The sequence below is a fragment of the Anser cygnoides genome, chromosome 5 (assembly GCF_040182565.1).
Source record: "Anser cygnoides isolate HZ-2024a breed goose chromosome 5, Taihu_goose_T2T_genome, whole genome shotgun sequence".
Taxonomy (NCBI): Eukaryota; Metazoa; Chordata; class Aves; order Anseriformes; family Anatidae; genus Anser; species Anser cygnoides.
Genome location: NC_089877.1, coordinates 55,717,027 through 55,736,192, shown reverse-complemented (window position 1 = coordinate 55,736,192; position 19,166 = coordinate 55,717,027). Strand labels below are relative to the sequence as shown.

Below are 19,166 nucleotides of genomic sequence, written 5' to 3'. Positions count from 1 at the left end.
ATAGCTGTCAAACCAAAACACCATAGAAAGGGAAGAAAATCAGGCCCAGTCTAAATGAATTTGCATTTCTTCTCAGTTTTTCTCAGCAAAATGAAAAATCTGGAAAAAAAGTTTTCATTTTGTGTCAAGGAAAGGTCCCATTCAACTTGAAACACACTGTTTCATTTCTGGTACTTAAGAAAAGCAAAGGAAACAAAGGTTTAGATTTATAAGCCCACTAGAAAAGTAAGATGATGTAGCATGCCACTTTTGCCCAGTACAGACGTCTATCTTTGAAACAAAACCAAGACAATGGAGACGCAAGCTCTGAGATGTGAAAGGTCTTGGTTCAGAGCTCAGTCATAAATCTGTGAGCATCGGAGAACGTATACGTCCTCGGTTTTAAAAGCAGATCGGGCATGCCGTTCTGCGTGAATCAAGTCCATCCTGCGACCCCTCTGACTTGCACTACCTCAACTTGGTGTAGCACACACAGTCAGAGACAGAAAGCAAGAAAGCCTCAGTTGCTTCTTAGCCAGACAGCCGGGACAGCCTCCTGAAACGTGGAAGGAGCTAGGTTCAGGCCTACCCCAGCAGGACATGGCTACCCAAACAGGCTCGGTGCTAGCACAGTCTGAAAACACCTCTCCCCAGAATAACTTCTGTCACAGCGACTGCAGTATTCTTCTGATAAAGAACAGCTTTAGGACCTTATCTTCTGACAGACTTAAGAACTGGACCTGGACCCCACTCATCCTGAGCACACCATGTCGCTGTGTTGAAGAGACATCACACACTACCATGCAGCTCTGGGAGCCTACTGTGCTACAGACTTGTCCAATTGTTCGGCAAATACAAAATTTAATATATATATATATATATACACTCAAACACACACACTCCCTTCTACCATCCTTTCCCTAATTTTAGCTCTCTTTAACCTACCTAAGCTTTCTGACAAAGGTCATGAAATAAATGCTGAAAGTTCCCTCACAGCTGATAACAAAAAGGCCCCGTGCAACTCACTGACAGCCCTCTCTCCAGCTCCTCTCCCAAGGCCCACCCAGTGAAACCAGTGACCTCAGGATACACCAGACTAATCTCATTCCCGTGGCAGAACCTCTTCCCACCAACCAGCTACGTTCACATGCTGCCAAGCACACAAAACCTAAAACCAAGGCAGCACATCACTTGGGTAGCACCACAATGGGGAGCATCGAGCACAGGTGAGGGAAGGCAGGATATTAACACGGCTCTCTAGAGAAGCTGAGGCCACATTAGGGACATATGTAGCCCCAAGAGCAGCAACAAGGGAGCAAGGTCTCATGCCTACCCCAGTGGCTGGCCCAGCCAGCTCAGCTCTATTTCCAACTACTGACTGAAGTTCAGATTGCCTTGGCAGGGGCAGGGAGGTAGCAAAGAGCCTAGGCACCAAGTAATGCTGTCCTTCCAGATCTATATCATAATACTACCCAACTATAAATTTTATAGGACAAACATTCAACTAACTTTGTGGATTATCCATTAAAAAAAGTATAGTAATTCAGAAGGATGTCAGGTTACTAGTTTGTTTTAAATTACAGTACGGAAAAGGTAGATTTGTGACAAGAAAAAAAACTAATTTCTTTCATTTGAACCATATGCAGAAAGTTAACTCACCTAGCAACAGTACAGGCAAGACAAATGCAATCTAAAAAAAGTGAACTAACTTTGTTAACTAGAGAGTCTGCCTTCAACAACGGGGATTTCCTACCCCCCAAGATCATGGGATTCTATGAAGACACGAACCATATGTACTCCGGTAAAATTATTTTTGTTTCCATTTGCATACCTTTTTTCTCAGTACGCTCCCTCTATCTCCATTTTCAGTTCAAGTCACTGAGACCTGCTTCAGTCATTATTACATTAAAAAAAATTAGGCTACAGAAGCTAGAGATGAACTCAGCCTCTGGATGACAAAACTCTAATAAGTCAAAAGGAGCCTTTCGTTCAAATGTTCGGTCTCATTAAGCTTCTAATTCTCCTCATTACCAAAGTACAATGAGGTAACACAATCAGGTCATAAAAAAACAACAGCAGCAGCATTTCTATAATCACTGAATTTTTGAAAATCTAGGCAAGGATCTGGAGAAGATTTTGGAGGAGAAGAACAATTACTTGATTTACAACTATTCTTTTCTGTACTTCAGTGTAATATGTCATTCTTGTTTCCAACATTAATACATTAAAGGTGAATCATTGAGTTAAAAACCGGTAGAAAAACTAGTCTCAGCTTCTGAATATCTTGAAAGCTACCACTTGTTCAAAGATTTCATAAGTGTTAAATCCACCAATATCTGGTGAAAGAGATTTCTGAAACCAAAAGAGTTTTATGTTCCTCAAAAGGTAAGGATGATTTCAGACTCAAAAATTTAACAGTGATAACTGCATTGCCCCAATAAAAATCAGTTGTCCACAAGGAACCCATGAGTATGTTGGTTAGATATGGAAAACCAGTTGCATAACAAGACACATCTAATACTCACTGATTTTGTCCATTAAGACTGAACACATTTTTTAGTGTCATTCTTTGTCTATTATCAATTCCCAACCTAAAGAAAATTCTGGGAGAATACCAGCCATAATGTAACTAAACACACTTTCACATTTGCATGTGCAAGAATAAAAAAGGTACATACAATATTCTTTGCCTTTTTTTTTTTTTTTTTTTTTTTTTTACATCTCAACCACCTAATGCTAGGTAATTGCACAATTACTAATTGTACCGAACCTTGCAAATATATACTGAAATATGTTAAAGACAGATACTTCCAAACTTGGCAAACTTCTGTCTATGCTTTTTTGTAACAACATATCTGAGCAAAGAATGCGTCTCATCACTGTGAGGATTCACTTAACAATATACAAGAACATAGGTATCTATAGATACGACCACTCTTAGTATACTAAGATGGCTGAAATCTGAGACTGTCCAATTATAGAAACTATCAAATTATAGAAATTATGTAAATAAAATGAGCTATCATAATTACAGCTAGAGAGATTCAGCATAAAATATGGGAAATAACGCACACACTCAGCTTACAATTCTATGTGTAAAAAAAAGTATGGCGCTCTCATTCTCTGCTCTGTACTTAGTAATTCACAACAGGCTGCTTATCAGGCAAGCTACTTATATGCCAGAACAGCAGGAATTTGGCCTAGGCCTGTCCTGTACCATTAGTGGTCACACTAAGACATTCTGTTACCACATTGCTGCCTTCCTTCCTCTCCTAACAGTTCACACTGTACCCAAGAAGGGTTAGACAAAAAAGATGTTATTTCTCCAGTCAATAGCTAATGCATATGTATTTCCAGTATAACATTTAACTGTTGTGATAGGAGTTTGATTTATTATATCAATTTAAGCAAAAGAGAAAAGGAAGGCAGAAGTTACTGTAGTATCATTATCAGGCAGTGAATCTAATTTACTTATTTATTTTTTAAAGTGCAGTATCTGAACATCAGAACTAACACAGAATACATTTCCCAGTCACTGTAGTAGCTGGTGCCTTCACAGCAAAAAAAAAAAAAAAAAAAAAGGTGTTCTGAAAGACAGCCTATTTTCTGTTTTGAGTTACTAAGTCTGAGAGGACAATACTGCATTGGCAGTTAAACATAACATGAAGAGTTATTCCTCCATATTAACATATGGAATCTTGAAACAAGAAAATACCGCACCTGCAACATAATCATTGGGACTTGGCTTTTACAGTATTTACAAGTTGTCTCCCGGTATTTACAGGTCTTCTCTACATGGTCTGGCAAATCTTTTCTTAGTATTTTTTCTTTGCAATCAGCACGAGGACATGCAAGTTCTTCAAATTGACAATCAGTTTTCAAATGCATCTGGAAGATGAAAAAAAGTCAAGCCGACTAAGTTTTGTGCATTTCTTCTCTCCTTTGAAGAGATCCCATGTTAAACAACTTCAGAACCAAAGTAACCTTAGGATCAAAGTAAGCAAAGTTACCTTGTGCACTTTAAATACCCACACAGCTCACTGCAGACTGCTCTATAACCATTCCTTCTGACTTAAATTACTAGATTACTGTTATGCCTTTGTGAGACAAAGCTGCAAGTTCTATATGAGTCTGGTGAAGCCAAAGGTTACACAACTCCATGCATAAACCACCACTTATGTCAGAGGATTAGCATTGGTAATAAAAATAAAAGAAACACACCAAAAAAATTCACATTTTTAAGGTATACATTAGGATTTTTCCCGATTTTTTTTTTTTTAGTTCTCTCTCTAGTTCCTGTTTTGCACTTTTACATTTCAGAGCTTTAGTGTCACACAACCACATTATTTTTTACCACAATCCCTCATAGCATATCAAAAAGATGAATTCCAAAACAATCTAACTCTGTTCCAACTTTATAAATAAGCGAATTAATCACCAGTGTGAGCAAGACACTGGCCAGGGTTTTCATTTGCAAGATTTCTTCTCATTCTTTAACTCAAAAGAAGGCTTATGACTATGTTTGATTACTTACCAGTAATTGACCCAGAGACAGTTGTTCTTTGCAGCCCTTGTTTTCATTTCTGCAGTATATCTGAAGGGCAAGAAGTTCTCTCCTGCAACAATTATCCTTAAACACCTGAAGGGAAAAAATAAAATAAGATCAAAGGCCATTTCGTCTTAGAAACTTAAAACCCTTCAAGAATATGCAAGTTCAAAGAAAGAAGTCGCGCAATTCAGCTACAGCAATGTCATTTAATTTTAACCTTATGTGGCAAAAATAAAACGCTACCATTCAATTCTTCATGTGCACATCACAGATTTCTCCCCTGTGAAGCAGCCCAGTGACAGAAGATATTTGGACAGATGCTCTACTACTATTCCACCTTTACTATAAATACAATAAAGGGGAAAGGTAAAAGAAAAGATTATGATTTTTGCTATTTGTTTGTCTATAGTAGGTGTAAACTAGAACTCTTCATGTTATTTGGGAAGCTAGTATATTAGATACAATACCATAAGACCAAAAAAAAGAGGTGAAACAGTGGTTTAAAGAGAGGATTTCAAGAAAGGCAGTCACACAACAACCAGCCTGGTTTGTCTGAACACCTATTTACACCTCTTAGAATTTCTGTAAGTATGTATTATCAGAGGTCTTAGTTCAGAGGAGGTTTACTATTTCACTGATAAGAAGGCTTTAACCATCTCTCCATTTTGATGTTTGTAAGCCTTTCCGGCATTTTTGTCTATAATAGAACTGCAAGAAGTTAGAAGTAGAGAGCTAAGGGGGTTAGACTTTGTACCTTTCACACATGATATCCCATTTAAAAAAAAAAAAAAAAAAATCTGTTTCAGAGACAATGTAATGACGCTACCAAGAAGCCCTATTGCTAGGGGCAGACACTGGGAAAGAGGACTTGATGCCGTTATGGCTGTCCTTTGCTGTTCTTAAGTGCAAACTGAATGGATAGAAACTTCTAGTTAGTTGAAACTGCATCCATGGCCATTTAGAAATACCAAAGACCAAGTCCAACCATGACTACTTCACTGAAAATGGGGTTTTGTGAAACGTATCCCTACAGCTTACGCAGTAACTACGGAACTGTTCTGCATGCCAGCATTTAATAACAACAACAGCACTGTCCACAGTGTCTATGAACCCATCCCCAGTAAAGACAAAACTACTGCAACCAATCTGACACAGGTCACTGATTTTTATTTACTTTTCAGATGCACATGTGAAGTTTAATGAATCAGCAAATCTCATTTAAATAAACAATTTTCAGCACTGCAGGTCATCCCCCCCCTTAAGTAATACACAGTGCTACTAGGCACAGCTTTGCCAACTGAAGTTAAGATAAGAAGATGATTCTTGAAGTTTTGCCAAGACTGTCTAAAAGCTCTTTAATGATTTTGGACACCAACGTTCTGTGGGAAGAGACAGGTTTCCAGTTTCATGAAAATCACCATCTGACTTGCACACTTTGTCTAACATATTTAATATATGCTGCCCTTCGTGTCATCCTCCTATTTTAAAGATATTTGAACTTTCATCATAAATGTACATATTTATGTGTATTGGGAGCTAGAAAGGCAGAGCTGAAATGATGAATAAAGTAGACATCGTGATTACTGGTTTGAGCTCCTCAAAAGCCCATCCATGTCAAAACTGAATTAAGCACTGTTCAGAGAACTACTCTGTGTTAAGACAAGAAGAGACTAATGTACCCACTAGCATATTCTTGAAAATCGTTACTATTAGAAGCATTTATTCAGGCAGTAAAGACTACTGACACAAAGAATTTACTAAACACTTCAGAAAAGTCTAATGTAAAAAACGCATAAAGTCAAAAAGAATTTTCTCTACCCTCAACCCTTCAGAGGCAACACAAAGTTTTCTTGTGAAATACAATAGAGAGATTATCAGTGAAGTAACTTATCCAAATAAAGTCTCCGATTCTATTACACTTACTGTAACTCCACACTGTTTTGTTTCCAGTGTGGTTCACAGAATACCACCATGTAAAACAGAATTAGTCAACAAGCAGACATGATCTAGAGCCAAATCAGGAGTAAGGTTTGCTTAGACCTGTCACAGCCTCTGCATACCTACAGTAGATGCAATATTTGTTACCATCATCCCAGCTGATGAGAGAACTGCAGTATGTTGCTGCAGCTTCCAGCTATGAAACAACACCTGGATAGAGCATTAGGAATGAAGCCAGCACAGTTTTCTGCCATGTAGTTAACAGCAAAAATAAGCTGTCTTCCTAGATAAAATACATAGCTCAGATTCTAGAACAAAACTATGTTCTGTAAATAGCTTATTAGGCTTATGAAGTAATTGCCACAAAGCACTTAACACATCTTATGTACGCTATGCAATCTGATACTTTGAAGAAGAAATAATTTTAACAATACCTTGTCTTTCACTATGCTTTCTTGACAGGCTGTACATTTTGGACTCGAAGAACTGCAGAGAAAAGAAAAAAGCTGTATTTTAACTCAACTGAATTTTACAGTATAAGAACTTCAGACTAGTTAACTACTTAGTTAAGGTTGTTCAATGCTTTTTTTTAACTGTTAAAAGTGAATACAGTTTATTATAATGAGATAACATGATGTTACTTCAAAAATTTGGACAGTCTGGCATTTCCAAGGCAATAAGACCACCATGATGCCTCTGGACACCTGCACAGTGGTTTTCTTCAAGTCATCAAAATTCATCCCCTATTTTACAAGCCTGCAACTGATCCACAATTCTTGTTCCTTCTCTATCACTGCAAACAGGCAAAATATTGCATCTTTCAATTACCCAGATGTTTTTCAAACAACACACAATTAAACTTTACTCTCTCTGACAGAATTTTAAATATTTTTTACCGTAAAAGGATACGTGTCCATCTCTCTCAAATCTGTTCTGGTTTTAGTAGCTGTTACAGTTCCCTGCTCCCTTTATCTAGTACAAATCCCTTTATTTCTTTGCAGCTACTTCTCCCCCAAGTAAAATGGGGATAACCATACTGATCTCCCTCATAAAGCACTGAGATCTGTGGATGAAAAGCACTGTTTAACAGCTAGGTACGTTTTTCTGTAAAGCATCTCACCGACAGACTGTGCAAATTGCTGCTGTTTGCAGCATTGCAGATCAATGTAGAAGACTGAATTGATTTGATTATTTTATACAATCAGTATAGTTCAGTATAGTTATTTCAAATCACCTCACTGGCTTCTACTCATTGAAGTGACCATTCTATATGTCTTAATGTATTTCAGAGCATCTTCACTGTCTCGTAGCTTAAATATCTGTGATATTTTTCTTAGGCAGAAACAAAAAGAAAGGAAGGGAGGGAAACTAATCTACTTGAGGGCATAGTGTTTAATACAATGTCATCCTTTCCTCGCTTTTACTGAATTCACTCAAGCATCCTACTTGCTCTTTTAAGCTACAGCTGCATATTGAGCAGACTTTTTTTTTTGTTATCTACACTGACTCCCAGTTCTTTGTCCTCAAATAACCCTGGAAAGGAACCTGCTAGCATGTAATCAGTGTGCACAGCAGCATACCAACACTGAACGAAAAAAATTGGTGCCAGATACAGGAACAATTTAAACTTATTTTGCTTCCTGTTTTATGGCACACTTTTTATTTCTTAAAAAAACTATAAATTTAATTTTAAAGGATTTGTTTGCAACAGGCACTTAAATATGGTGAAGTAACTACAATGACAGAGTAGCGTGGTAGATGGCCCTACCCATGTGTTCTTTTCAATAACAGACTGGTTAAAAAACAGGAAGGTAAAATTACACACATTCTAGCTGCACTGTAATAAGCACATGTGCATGTCTCGCAGCAGGGAAGGAAAACTGCCCAGATTCCAGCAGTGCCAGAATCCTTACTGCTTAGATTGTTAAGGGTCTGCTCTGTCCATCTGTACACATCCAAGCATGCCAGGTGTTTGCTTTTCTGCAGTCACTGCTATTAACCATGTAAGAGCCTTCCAAAACATACATTCAGAAAGAAATAACTGCATTTCTTAAAACAAGCTACACCTTAACTGAAACTGTGTATTGAAAGAAAAGCTTTTTTCCCACCACCCTCCTCAATTTGGCATGCTGCAGCATAAAACCTACAGGAGCTGATCAGTGCGCTGCAGGCACCAGTATTTCCCCTGTACAGATCTTATTCTTTAACACATGACAGGGTAACGTAGTGTCCTATAACCTCTTTTGCCATATTGCATGTATTCTTAATTTGCACCTTCCCAAGCTTACAATATCTCCAAGTGAAATATAGCCTACTGCCTAGAATTAAAATGGTTACAAGAAGTAAATGGGAGATCACCAAAAGCTTCCAAAGACAAATCCTCTCTAGATTAGTAGTCCTATGTGTAATGTCCAGTGAGCTCATTTTGTTCTGTACCTCTGCTTTCGCAGGAGTAAATGGAAGTATTGACTGCTTAGTTACACCAGGAGATTAAAGCTTGGACAATGGTCTTCAAGTATCAGACCAAGTGTCAAAATCACACTGCTGAATACAATCCCTGGCAATGTACCAAAGCTGACAGGCAAAGAAATATACTTCCGTTGATGCATAGATATTTCTTAAAAGCTAGATACTCCTTCTTCAATAGCCACACTTTTATTCTTACCTACACTGTGAAAGATTGCATCTCTCAACGTTTATTTTATGTCTGCAACATACACTCACATACTCTACACTCTGGACCAAACATCTCAGCAACAGAGCAGCCAGCATCCACAAAACAAAAAGCCCCAGGCCACAGATGTAGAATGCTTGTGGAGCTTCATTTCCCCATAAGACATGACATTTACCCAAGGGTCCCACCACTCAATTGCAAAGACAGGTCCACAGGTAGGTCAGGTACTATCACCAATGAGCCTCTGCAAGGCTCACTTCCTCACACAGCCACAGCTCCAGATTATTAAATGGGTTCTAGACCAAAATAGCTACCCAGTCTACACTCCAGGCAATGCAATTTTTACTTAATTTAACACTGCATGGAATTAAAACACATTACCAATACTTTCAACAATATTTATGGAAAGTTTAATTCATCTTCACCCAGCGGAGAACACAAATTACTGTGCCAGCATATAGATAAGAAATAAGCAAGCAAGCGACAAGATGAAGTCTACTTCCAGCCCCGGGCATTAGCTTAATGTATGCACAGAACTATGGTGGTGTTCATACTGTTTTCAGCAGTTCACGAGTTTTAAATATGTTTCAGTACAAGAAGAGTTACCTTAGCAAGACATTCATGCAGGTCTCACAGAATCTGTGTCCACATTCAGTCTGTTTAGGATTGCATAAGATGAGGTGACATTTTTCACATTTATACTTATCCTCCACAGCATTTACGAATTTCTCTTTGTAGCCACCTTGCTCTGGAACATAAATTGATGCTGAAGGACTGCGATCGGGATTGGCCCTTTGTTGTACCATTTCTACAGATAAAGGAGGTTCTGTCTTCTTACTGGCATCCATGCTCTAAGATAATTTCTGTGAAGAAATAAAATAAGAAAACCTCTGAGAAATGAAGACTTTTTCCATTTAAATAAAACAAAACATATCCAGCATCTGACAGACTATGTAAAAACAGAAAGCGCTAAGAAAGGTGTCTCCACGCATCACGCACACAATACACATATAAAGTAAATATATCCGCACAGGTGTATTAAGCTTAACAACTCTGTAAAGTATTCTACATTTTAAAGGCTCTAGAAGGTGAGGAATTAAGCCCTATTCCTGAAAGGATAGCCTTAGTTATCTGTGGGCATTGCTCTGGGAACAAGGAGGAAGAGTTCTTTTTATTCTTCTATCCCTGTCACTGAAAAACGTCAGTAATATTGAAGTCATACCATTAGAGGAAGCAGCAGGGTGTGCGGACGACAAGGCGTGCTGGTACAGTGCCATGCTCAACTTTGCTCACATGCTACTGCAAAAAGCACACGACCACTACTGTCCTATACGGGGTATCTGGAACCTACACAGCTCCATTGCCAGCTCCTCCTGTCTACCTCATGCAACAGCAATGTGTAAGACGCACCGTTCTAAGCCTGTTTTAGAACAAAACATCAGGTTTTTACTCATTAAACAGCTTTCCAACCTCTTCATCATACATTCCCACATGAAGAGAGCAGGTGACACAACTCTAATTGGCAGATGAGATACGTCGACATAACATGGCCACTTGATTAATTCACTAGGATGAAGCACAACTGACAGGCAGCTGAGAAAATAATTAATGCAGTTGAAGACTGAATTACAATAGCTATTATCCTGGACTGTGATACCTCTAGGTCAGCACGCAATGAATTAGCAGAGCAACAGAGGAAGAACACTGCATATTAAATCTGAAAACCTGCTTTGAATAACTTCCTTGCTTATAGAATCTTAGAACAGAAACACAGAATCGTTTCAGCTGGAAAAGACCTTTAAGACCACCAAGCCCAGCCATCACCTAACACTACTAAGTCTACCATTAAACCACGTCCTTAAGGAGCCACATCCACGTCTCTTACATACACCTCCAGGCATGGTGACTCCACCAGTTCCCTGGGCAGCCCGTCACAATGCCTAACCACCCCTTCTGTGAAGGGATTCTTCCTGATACCCAACTTAAACCTCCCCAGCACAACCTGAGGCCACTTCCTCGCATCCTGTCATTTGTCACCTTATCCTGCAGTCAAAAAATCTACGGGTTCTTAAATACAAAAACAAAACAAAAACCCGCCACCTCAGCACATGAAGGATCAAGCATATTTGGAGGATAAAACCCCTATTTACATAAGAGAAATACTTCACTATTTACAAGAGAAAGGCCTTCTTCAGCTCTCTCTCCACGTTAACCGACATTTAAGGCATAAGCCTATTCCACTGCTCCAGTTGCTCCCTAACCACTAAAGCTATAATTCAGCTTTAAGCAGCAGAAAGAAGAAATGAGGCCCAGTTCATTTCTCAGTTATGAAAGAACATCCACAAACACTACAAAGGGAGTCAAGTACCTGACCTCCCAAATACACAAACTTACACTTCCGTCACGTACACACTTTGTAATCTCTTAGTTTCCCTTGCCAAGCTCAAAACAAGTACTTGTAATTAAATGTATTTTCTTGTAGATCATTTCTGTATCTGTACTTTAGGTATAGAATTCTCCACAGAGACTAAACAGACAAGGAAATTTCATTCATCTCTGATACCAACTGTTTTTCTTAAAAGACAAAATCACTGATACCACTTCGTATCTTTACCAACACCAGCTAAACACGAGTAAAGGTGTTCAGTGAAGAATCCACACTTGAGTGCCCTCCCATCCCAGGGGAAAGCCTCTCCGTATCTCCATCAAATACAGAGAAAGCCTGAGGAAAGCCATCCTCATAACTTGAGTACATAGATTCAGTGATTGCGTTGTACTCAAAGCAACAATAAAAACCACATTTTCTACAGTAATCAGAAATATAAAGTCTGGTCCATAATTTGAGTTAATGTCTGCCTGCTCCTTATCTAGTCTTCAAAGACTGTTCTGCCAAGGCATTAAAGTCTGCAGTCTGAAGCAGAGAAAGATCAGTGCTGAACTGAAAGCAATTTGCACTTCTCTTTAATGAAGAAATTCAGATTAATTTAGACGAGGGAAGCAAGCAAAGCCTGAACTAAAGTTTCAGCAGCAAGCATAAAAGCGGACTACGACCGCACTGAAGAGGCAATTCAAGAGGTTGCAACCAGTACACAAGAGACAAGACGTGATGCTGAGAACAAGAGTCTTGGAGGCAAGAAGGTTAAGAGAACTGCCATGAGTGAGAAAGGAAAGCGCCTAATGAAAGTAGTTTAGCATTAGAGACTGCCCAACTCCACTGGCATTGCTGAACATCCATGGCTGGGCAGAGGTGACCCCATCATGAGCTTAGGACTTGGCTCTTTGTTGAAGGGTGCAAGGCAAAAGGAGATTAGAAAAAGAGGAGAAGTGTTATTCCATAAGCAGCTGAACTGGTAAAACTTAACTACCTATGGATTTGTTTCTTGTGCATGATTGCAGGAAAAGCTAAAATTCAGTTTCCTGTTGGTTTAAAACATGCAGATACTAATTTCTCTTTTCCCTCTGCAACTCCATATTCTTTTGTCATATTTGAGACTTCTACCATTCGGTCAACTTTTGAAGTCAACAACCAGCTTCAAGCACACTGATGGGTGAGAACAACAAATACAGGGAACGTGATTTTCCTTAGAGTGCCAGAATAAAACAAGACACGGCCTGATTCTGACCCACAAAACAAACAAAAAGAGGCACTAAAAGAGGTGCTGCAGGGAGAATTGGCAAGTCAAGACAGCACAAAGTGCCTGAACTTATGCACCATACAAAACAACTATACTGAATGTTTGCTTCCTCATCCTGTTTCTTCAAAACAAAAAGGAGCTAAATATCAGATATTTAAAGTCTTTCAAAAGCATTATTTCTTCATGGAAACTGAGTAATTGGTCACAAGGAGGCAGGGGTGAAAAGAAGAATACTCAAGATTCAGCTGAGAAAGAGTACTGAATGCCAAATGAACAGCAGGTGAGAGTTTCACAGAGATATGAAACTGCTCAGTGGCTGAACTGTCAGCTGGAAAAAGAGATTTCATACCAAAATAAGCTGCACAGTGCTCCACATGACTCCCCTTTTGGAATTGGTATATTGAATATCATGTCACAGAAAACAACCAGAAAGCACACCGATAAATAAAGTTTACTATGCAATATGCTTAACAGTGAGATTTGTGCGCTTCAGCTTTTTTGGTTTTGTTTCATGAAGAAGTATGTCAGACAAGAAAAGCTAAACAAGTGCAGCACTACAGCAGCCAGCTTGGTGAGGAATTCTCTTCCGCAGCGCTCTGAACAGCCAGCATTTTCTTAGGCAGCAAAACCAGGAAGCCATTCATAAAGTGCTGCAATAAAAATACAACAGAGAACTGAGCTTAAAAGAACACTAAAACCTCTTTATTACAACCCAAAAGCTGCATTTAACAAGGAGGTGGGGAGACTTGATGTTCATCGCAAACTGCACACACAAATTAAACTACTGTATGCACAGAGCTACATCCTCAGGCATGAGTTACGTGCTATTACACACGTATATGAGATCAATGGTGAACACAAGTGCAAATACTACAATTCAGCTGCCATCCCTTTGCAAACAGCTTTCTATTACGGTTTACATACCACTACAGGGTGACATCTGCAACATCGTCTTTTCCTTTCCAGGACTCTCAACAGTGGGACTCAGATTATACCCCCATAATCAGGTTTTAAACTGCCAACAAGAGGCACTTTTGAAGTCACACCTCAGTAAGATACTACGTGCTTACAGTAGTAAAGATAACCACTTCTAGAAAGCAGGGAGGTGAGCCTGGCTAGAACATTCAAGATATGCCAGTTCTGGTGGGAGCTGCCGACTCCTAAAGGCATGGCAAGCTGCCATCAAGTCAAAGACTTCAGTCCTTGTTCAGCAAGCTAAATCTGAACTCCTGATTCACCACTAGCTGCTTCCTTAAGCTCCAGCTTTCTTATCCCTGGGAAAAGTCATCACAATAACAAGAATCAATTTTAGACGTCTTAAAACTCAGTCTGTTGGACAAACTGTTAAATCTTGGACAATCATCATTCAGGACAGATCAACACAGAAAAAGAGGCACAATCTCCAAGGTTGGTTCTGTCCACTATTGATTACAATTCTTTCAGCCGTTTCTCATGCAGTCAGCATACGCTTACAGTCACGCTTCTTCAGAGTAACAAAAGTGGAGATTCTCTGGTCATCGTGTCTGTGACAACGCTTGCTCCCCCAAAGTCGGTCACATCTCGCTGAGCTCTATTTTGTCATTCCTCTTAATACAAGTGAGGTCCAGCCTCAGATACTAGAGTGTCAAGTAGTATTTCAGGCCGCACATGCTGCAACAAAGGTCAGTACAATTTCTTCTTTCTCAACTCATACTAATATTAGAAACTGGAAGCAAAAGTAAGTTTACCGACTTGACTTAAGATGTTCCAAGAATTAGACAGCATGGAAGTTACCAAAACAGCATTTTTCTCTTTCCTTGTTTAAGCAAGAACACTGCTCTCGTTGCAGAGAGGGCAGACATCCTAGAAATCTGCGCTAAAGTTTTTGAATTATGCCACATAGTTGGCTTTTGTTGTTCGGTTTATTTGCTCCTTAGGAATAAAACTCATTTGCAACTTAGAAATACAATAAAGCTTCTAAAAAATTTTAAAATAAATTTACATCTGAAATAAAAAAAGACAAAAACAATCCGTAACTCTTACTGAATCCCCAAAAAGCTCATTTAGAATTGGAACGCAGTATTTACTACTTAGCAAGCTCTGCATGAAGACAGTTTCAATACATTGGCAATATAAAGCAAATAAGCTTTTACCAAAACTTTAAAATCAAAAAAGGTCAAGCAGCTATTTCAATAAAATGTTTATGTTATGAAGATAACAAAAGATACAATCTACTTTTGTTTTACTTAGGACAGAAAAGCTTTTCCATCAAATTGCAAGCTACACTAACAACAGAAGTTACCCAAAGAGAACGGTGCTGCACACACAATACCTAAATTAAGCTCTGAAAGAAGAAACCTGAAGTTGGATGGGAGCTAAAGATCACAACAGAACAGTGACCAATTAAGATGATCCGACCTTTCTTCTTCAAAGAGCAGCATTTATATTTTTATTTAAGAAGTGTAAGAAAACACAAACTTTAGTGTCCTATCCTAACTAGGCCATTTTCGGTAATATGGAGTGTTTTCTTCTTAAACCTAGTTTTTACTGAAATAGGGCTCCTTGTTTTCTATCCATCCTTCCATTCGTGTATCAGCCTCTCGAAAAAAATACAACACAACCAACTGGGAACCAACTGTACAGACAGGTCTCATGAAAATGGGCAGCTCTGTGGGGAACAGAAAGAGAAACTTAATGTAGCATCCCAGTGAGTAAAAGGCTAGGAAAGTGCAACCTCAAACACCACCGCCTCTGTGTGGTCTATCAGCTGGCCAGTCTGCATAAGCTACATCTAAACCACCAGCTCCCCCTTGTCTAGGCAAACTGGGTGGTCTTCATCCTCTCTATTACTGTAATGGGAAGGTAGGGTGTTTGAAGGCCTTTTTTTTTAATTATTGAGGAAGGGGGAGAATTGGGTCAAGAAGGGGATATAGTGCACAGATTTGTAGGAAACCAGACACCAGACTTCTTCAGTTTCAGTCTTCACAGAATTTTCTTTTGTAATTTACAGGATACCCTCAGAGAACCAAATAATTGTTTACTTGCAGTGGTATTTCTAGTTCTTCAGTCTTCCTAGCCTACGTGTTTCTATCACAAAGTTATTGCTTCAAGTTATCGCACAGAATTACTTTAAACGATGAAAAAATTAACTTTGTCTTTCAGCATTTTATAGCTTCTAATAAATTCCTAGTACATACCTATTGAAAAGAACATACACCTCTCTTTTACTATCTTTTAGACAGTCTTCCGACTCAATTTTGCTTGCACTTCTGAATTCAATTATAATATACAACATACTGCCATAACACGATGACTGGTTAAAACAATAATGCAAGCTGAAAGGAGTATATCAGTGACAACATATTATCAATTTATCCAATGCAACAAATGTCAAAAAAAATTAAAGCTGAGCAGGAAGACTGCCATGGGTATTTTGACTCCAGAGCTCCTGAGCATGAGGTATCTCACTGCAGAGGCCTGGTCTCACAGCATCCAGGCACCACCTTGGCCTGATGTTCAGGCCAAAGCCCCACAGCTGTTGAGTCTGAGCAGGGGCACAGAAGAAGAACTGAGAAATAAAACGTAAGTAGTTTAACTCTCACCACAGAAGTATCTAGGTAGTGACCAAAGCAGCACTGGAGCGGCAGGTTTGAAAGCACAGGATCATCCATTGATTTTGCCTCGTACCAAGTTCAAAAGTCACTTCCCTCTTCTTGTTTGTACAGGGAAGTTAATGATTTTTCCCCTCCGTGCGCTTGTTCTGTTTGATGCACTGTTTACTGTCTCTGTACAACACGTACAGGATCAACCACCAGTGCTTCAGTGTTTCTAGTGTATGCTTTGTGGGGAAGTTCTGAGGGGCACCAAGGGGGGACAGGGGAGGGTGGCAGTCACCAACTTCAGGTATAACTTTACACGGTGAAAAGCATGAGACCATCCCTCACGTTTTTTCGTGCAACACATTCAAATACTAATTCCTATACAAAAATAAAAGCAGCACTGGCATGTAAAAACTTTTTCATGTAGTAAAAAGAACTGGGTATTTTAACTGCTATAACCTTCATCTTACACTTGTGTAAGCATCCACCTTCCTTGCATAAACTAATACAAACCAACTTTGAACATGACCTTGATATAACATACAAAATAGAAAAAAAAAATCAACAGGGAGTTGGGAGAAAAGAATCACTACTTGGATATAAGCACATAAGATACAAGCATCTGAATGCACACGGGAAAGACTGAGTACTCTCTGCATGAGAAGCTTTGGCCACTCACTAGCTCTTCAGTCAGTTATTAGGTACAGTACCCTGGAATCATTCAGCTTGGAAGAGACCTCTGGAGGTTATCTAGCCCAACCTCCTGTTCAGAACAAGGCTAACTTCAAAGACTGGGCTGCTCAAGGCCTTGCCCAGCTGAGTTTTCAAAACCTTGAAGACTGACAATACCACAGCCTCCCCGAGTAACCTGCTCCAGTGCTCAAAACTCCCGCTGTGAAGAAGTTATTTTATAGCTATTACAATACGATCTGGTACAGAGAAAAGGCCTATCCTTATACATGAACTGCTATGCTCTCAAGCAACTAAAGCAGGTTTCACCATGTTTAAGGGCTCTACGCACTAAAAATTACTGAACCAATAGCAAAACTGGATTTGGGTTGAATGGTATAGACTATTCCTTCTTTTCCTAGGTGAACTGGGAAACCGTAAGTATAAAAAAAGATCTGGTATCTTGAAGTACTTTCAAAAGAATAACCATGTATGTCGCTTGAACCACAGATATTACAACACTGGGTCCTTCCTGTGTTCCAGTTTGCAAGATTACTGAATAGCAGAAAATGAGTGGTAAGTTAGTTTCATATTTTATTCTTTTAACTTTTTAACACTTTCTTTGTCTCCATTTCTTTCAACTACATATTCACGTGAAGTGACTTACAGCATTAAACAAGACAGCACCTCAATACAACAAGCTCAATTTAGCAAGCCTGCTAGACTGTACTTTCATGGAAACAGTTCTAATATGCTTGTTACACTGAGCAGTAATTATATCACTATTAAGAGTTCAGAATAGGAATATTTGTAAGTAATAATGTAGTATTCATTCTTTTTGGAATCCAAGAGTCCAGAGACTGACAATTTTAATAACTACTCAGTGTTGAGTAGGATAATTAACATCCAGTCTAATATAAACTGCAGCAAGGGGTGGGAGTAACAACTCAAAGAGAGTTTTGATTTTAGGTTATTGAAAAAAAAGGCAGCAGAAAAGTAATTCAGTGTAATTTAGTACTGCTTAAAAAGTCAGCTTTTCTATGTATAACTTAATTTTTTGAAAGTTAACATCATTTCTTTCCAATCGTGACATATGAGATAGCAAAACAACCAAGATTCAGTTTGAGGCAGTAGTAAAAAGTGCTTGTATTTCAGCTTGCACTTGCTATCTACAGCTCTTAATAATTACTTCATAATCTCAGTGGGCTACCAAAACACAGTATAAAATCATCTGAAGTACAAGAAATCAAAAGCCTCTTTCAGAAATCAAAGATCTCTCAAGCTTTGAAAGCCTGGTTCACAGGACAACAGATGAGAGACATTCTGTCCAACCTCACCACACATGGGTCAGAAAAAGAAAACTTACCAGGCTACTGCATGTCATCTATGAAATTAACTCCCAGCTGGGACCCACAGCCCTATATGAGGTTTTTAGTAGAAGCATGTAAAGAACAGGAAAGATCAAGAGACAACCAGATAACCACAGGACAAAGTGCAATTCTTCCTCTGCTGCTTTGGGGAAGTCCGCAATTGAGATATGCCAGTCACACGTCAAGGAAGTGGATCAACACCCTGTATTTTCATAACTTCTGGCTCTGTTTCCAAAGGAAAGACACTCACCTATCGCAAAAGATTAAGATTGAATACTCTGGGAATGCCATAAGAATCTGTTTCAAGTTAAAGGTAGTTTCATTTTACAGAACTGTTTTATCTATGCTCTGAAGAGAGCGCTAGCAAAACCTGTTTATATTTGCATCCTGAATACTCCGTCTTTATGGAAATCTATTTTCATCAGACCAGATTTCCTCCACTTCAGAGCAAGTCTAACATTTCTTTTACCTTTATTGTGCAGCATAGCAGTCATTCCTCCAAATGTTACAAGTAGTAATGAAAAATCACATGTATCCAGATGAGAAGATGTATGCTGCTTCCCAGTTATGCCTATTATGATGAGGAAACAGATTTGAATGACCTGTGACAAATCCTAACGAAGATCAACAAGGATTAAAGTGGATGTCCTGTCCAAATCACTTTGGCCAAAGTCCTAGAAAAAGATGTCTCATTACCAAGCGACCTAAAAAGTCACTTTTCCTACTGAGATATGACTCAAGAAAAAAAAAAGCCTGCTGCGTGATTGGGTGCAG

General features: G+C 38.9%; 1 protein-coding gene across 21 annotated transcripts in view; it reads right to left on the bottom strand.

Annotated features, from left to right (window-relative positions):
- Positions 1–19,166, bottom strand: part of TRAF3 (TNF receptor associated factor 3) — a 73,491-nt gene that overhangs the window by 24,483 nt on the left and 29,842 nt on the right. For 19 of the 21 annotated variants that reach the window (XM_066998374.1, XM_066998384.1, XM_066998386.1 and 16 more), the window contains 4 exons: positions 9,747–10,003; positions 6,901–6,952; positions 4,514–4,618; positions 3,700–3,867 (listed from right to left, as the gene is read on the bottom strand). In XM_066998374.1, the coding sequence (XP_066854475.1) occupies positions 3,700–3,867; positions 4,514–4,618; positions 6,901–6,952; positions 9,747–9,988 (567 nt within the window). In that variant the 5' untranslated portion in view covers positions 9,989–10,003. Of the gene's footprint in view, positions 1–3,699; positions 3,868–4,513; positions 4,619–6,900; positions 6,953–9,746; positions 10,004–10,362; positions 10,957–10,983; positions 19,108–19,166 lie in introns of those variants that run through there. The other 2 variants (XM_013198252.3, XM_013198254.3) reach the window with 2 other exon arrangements.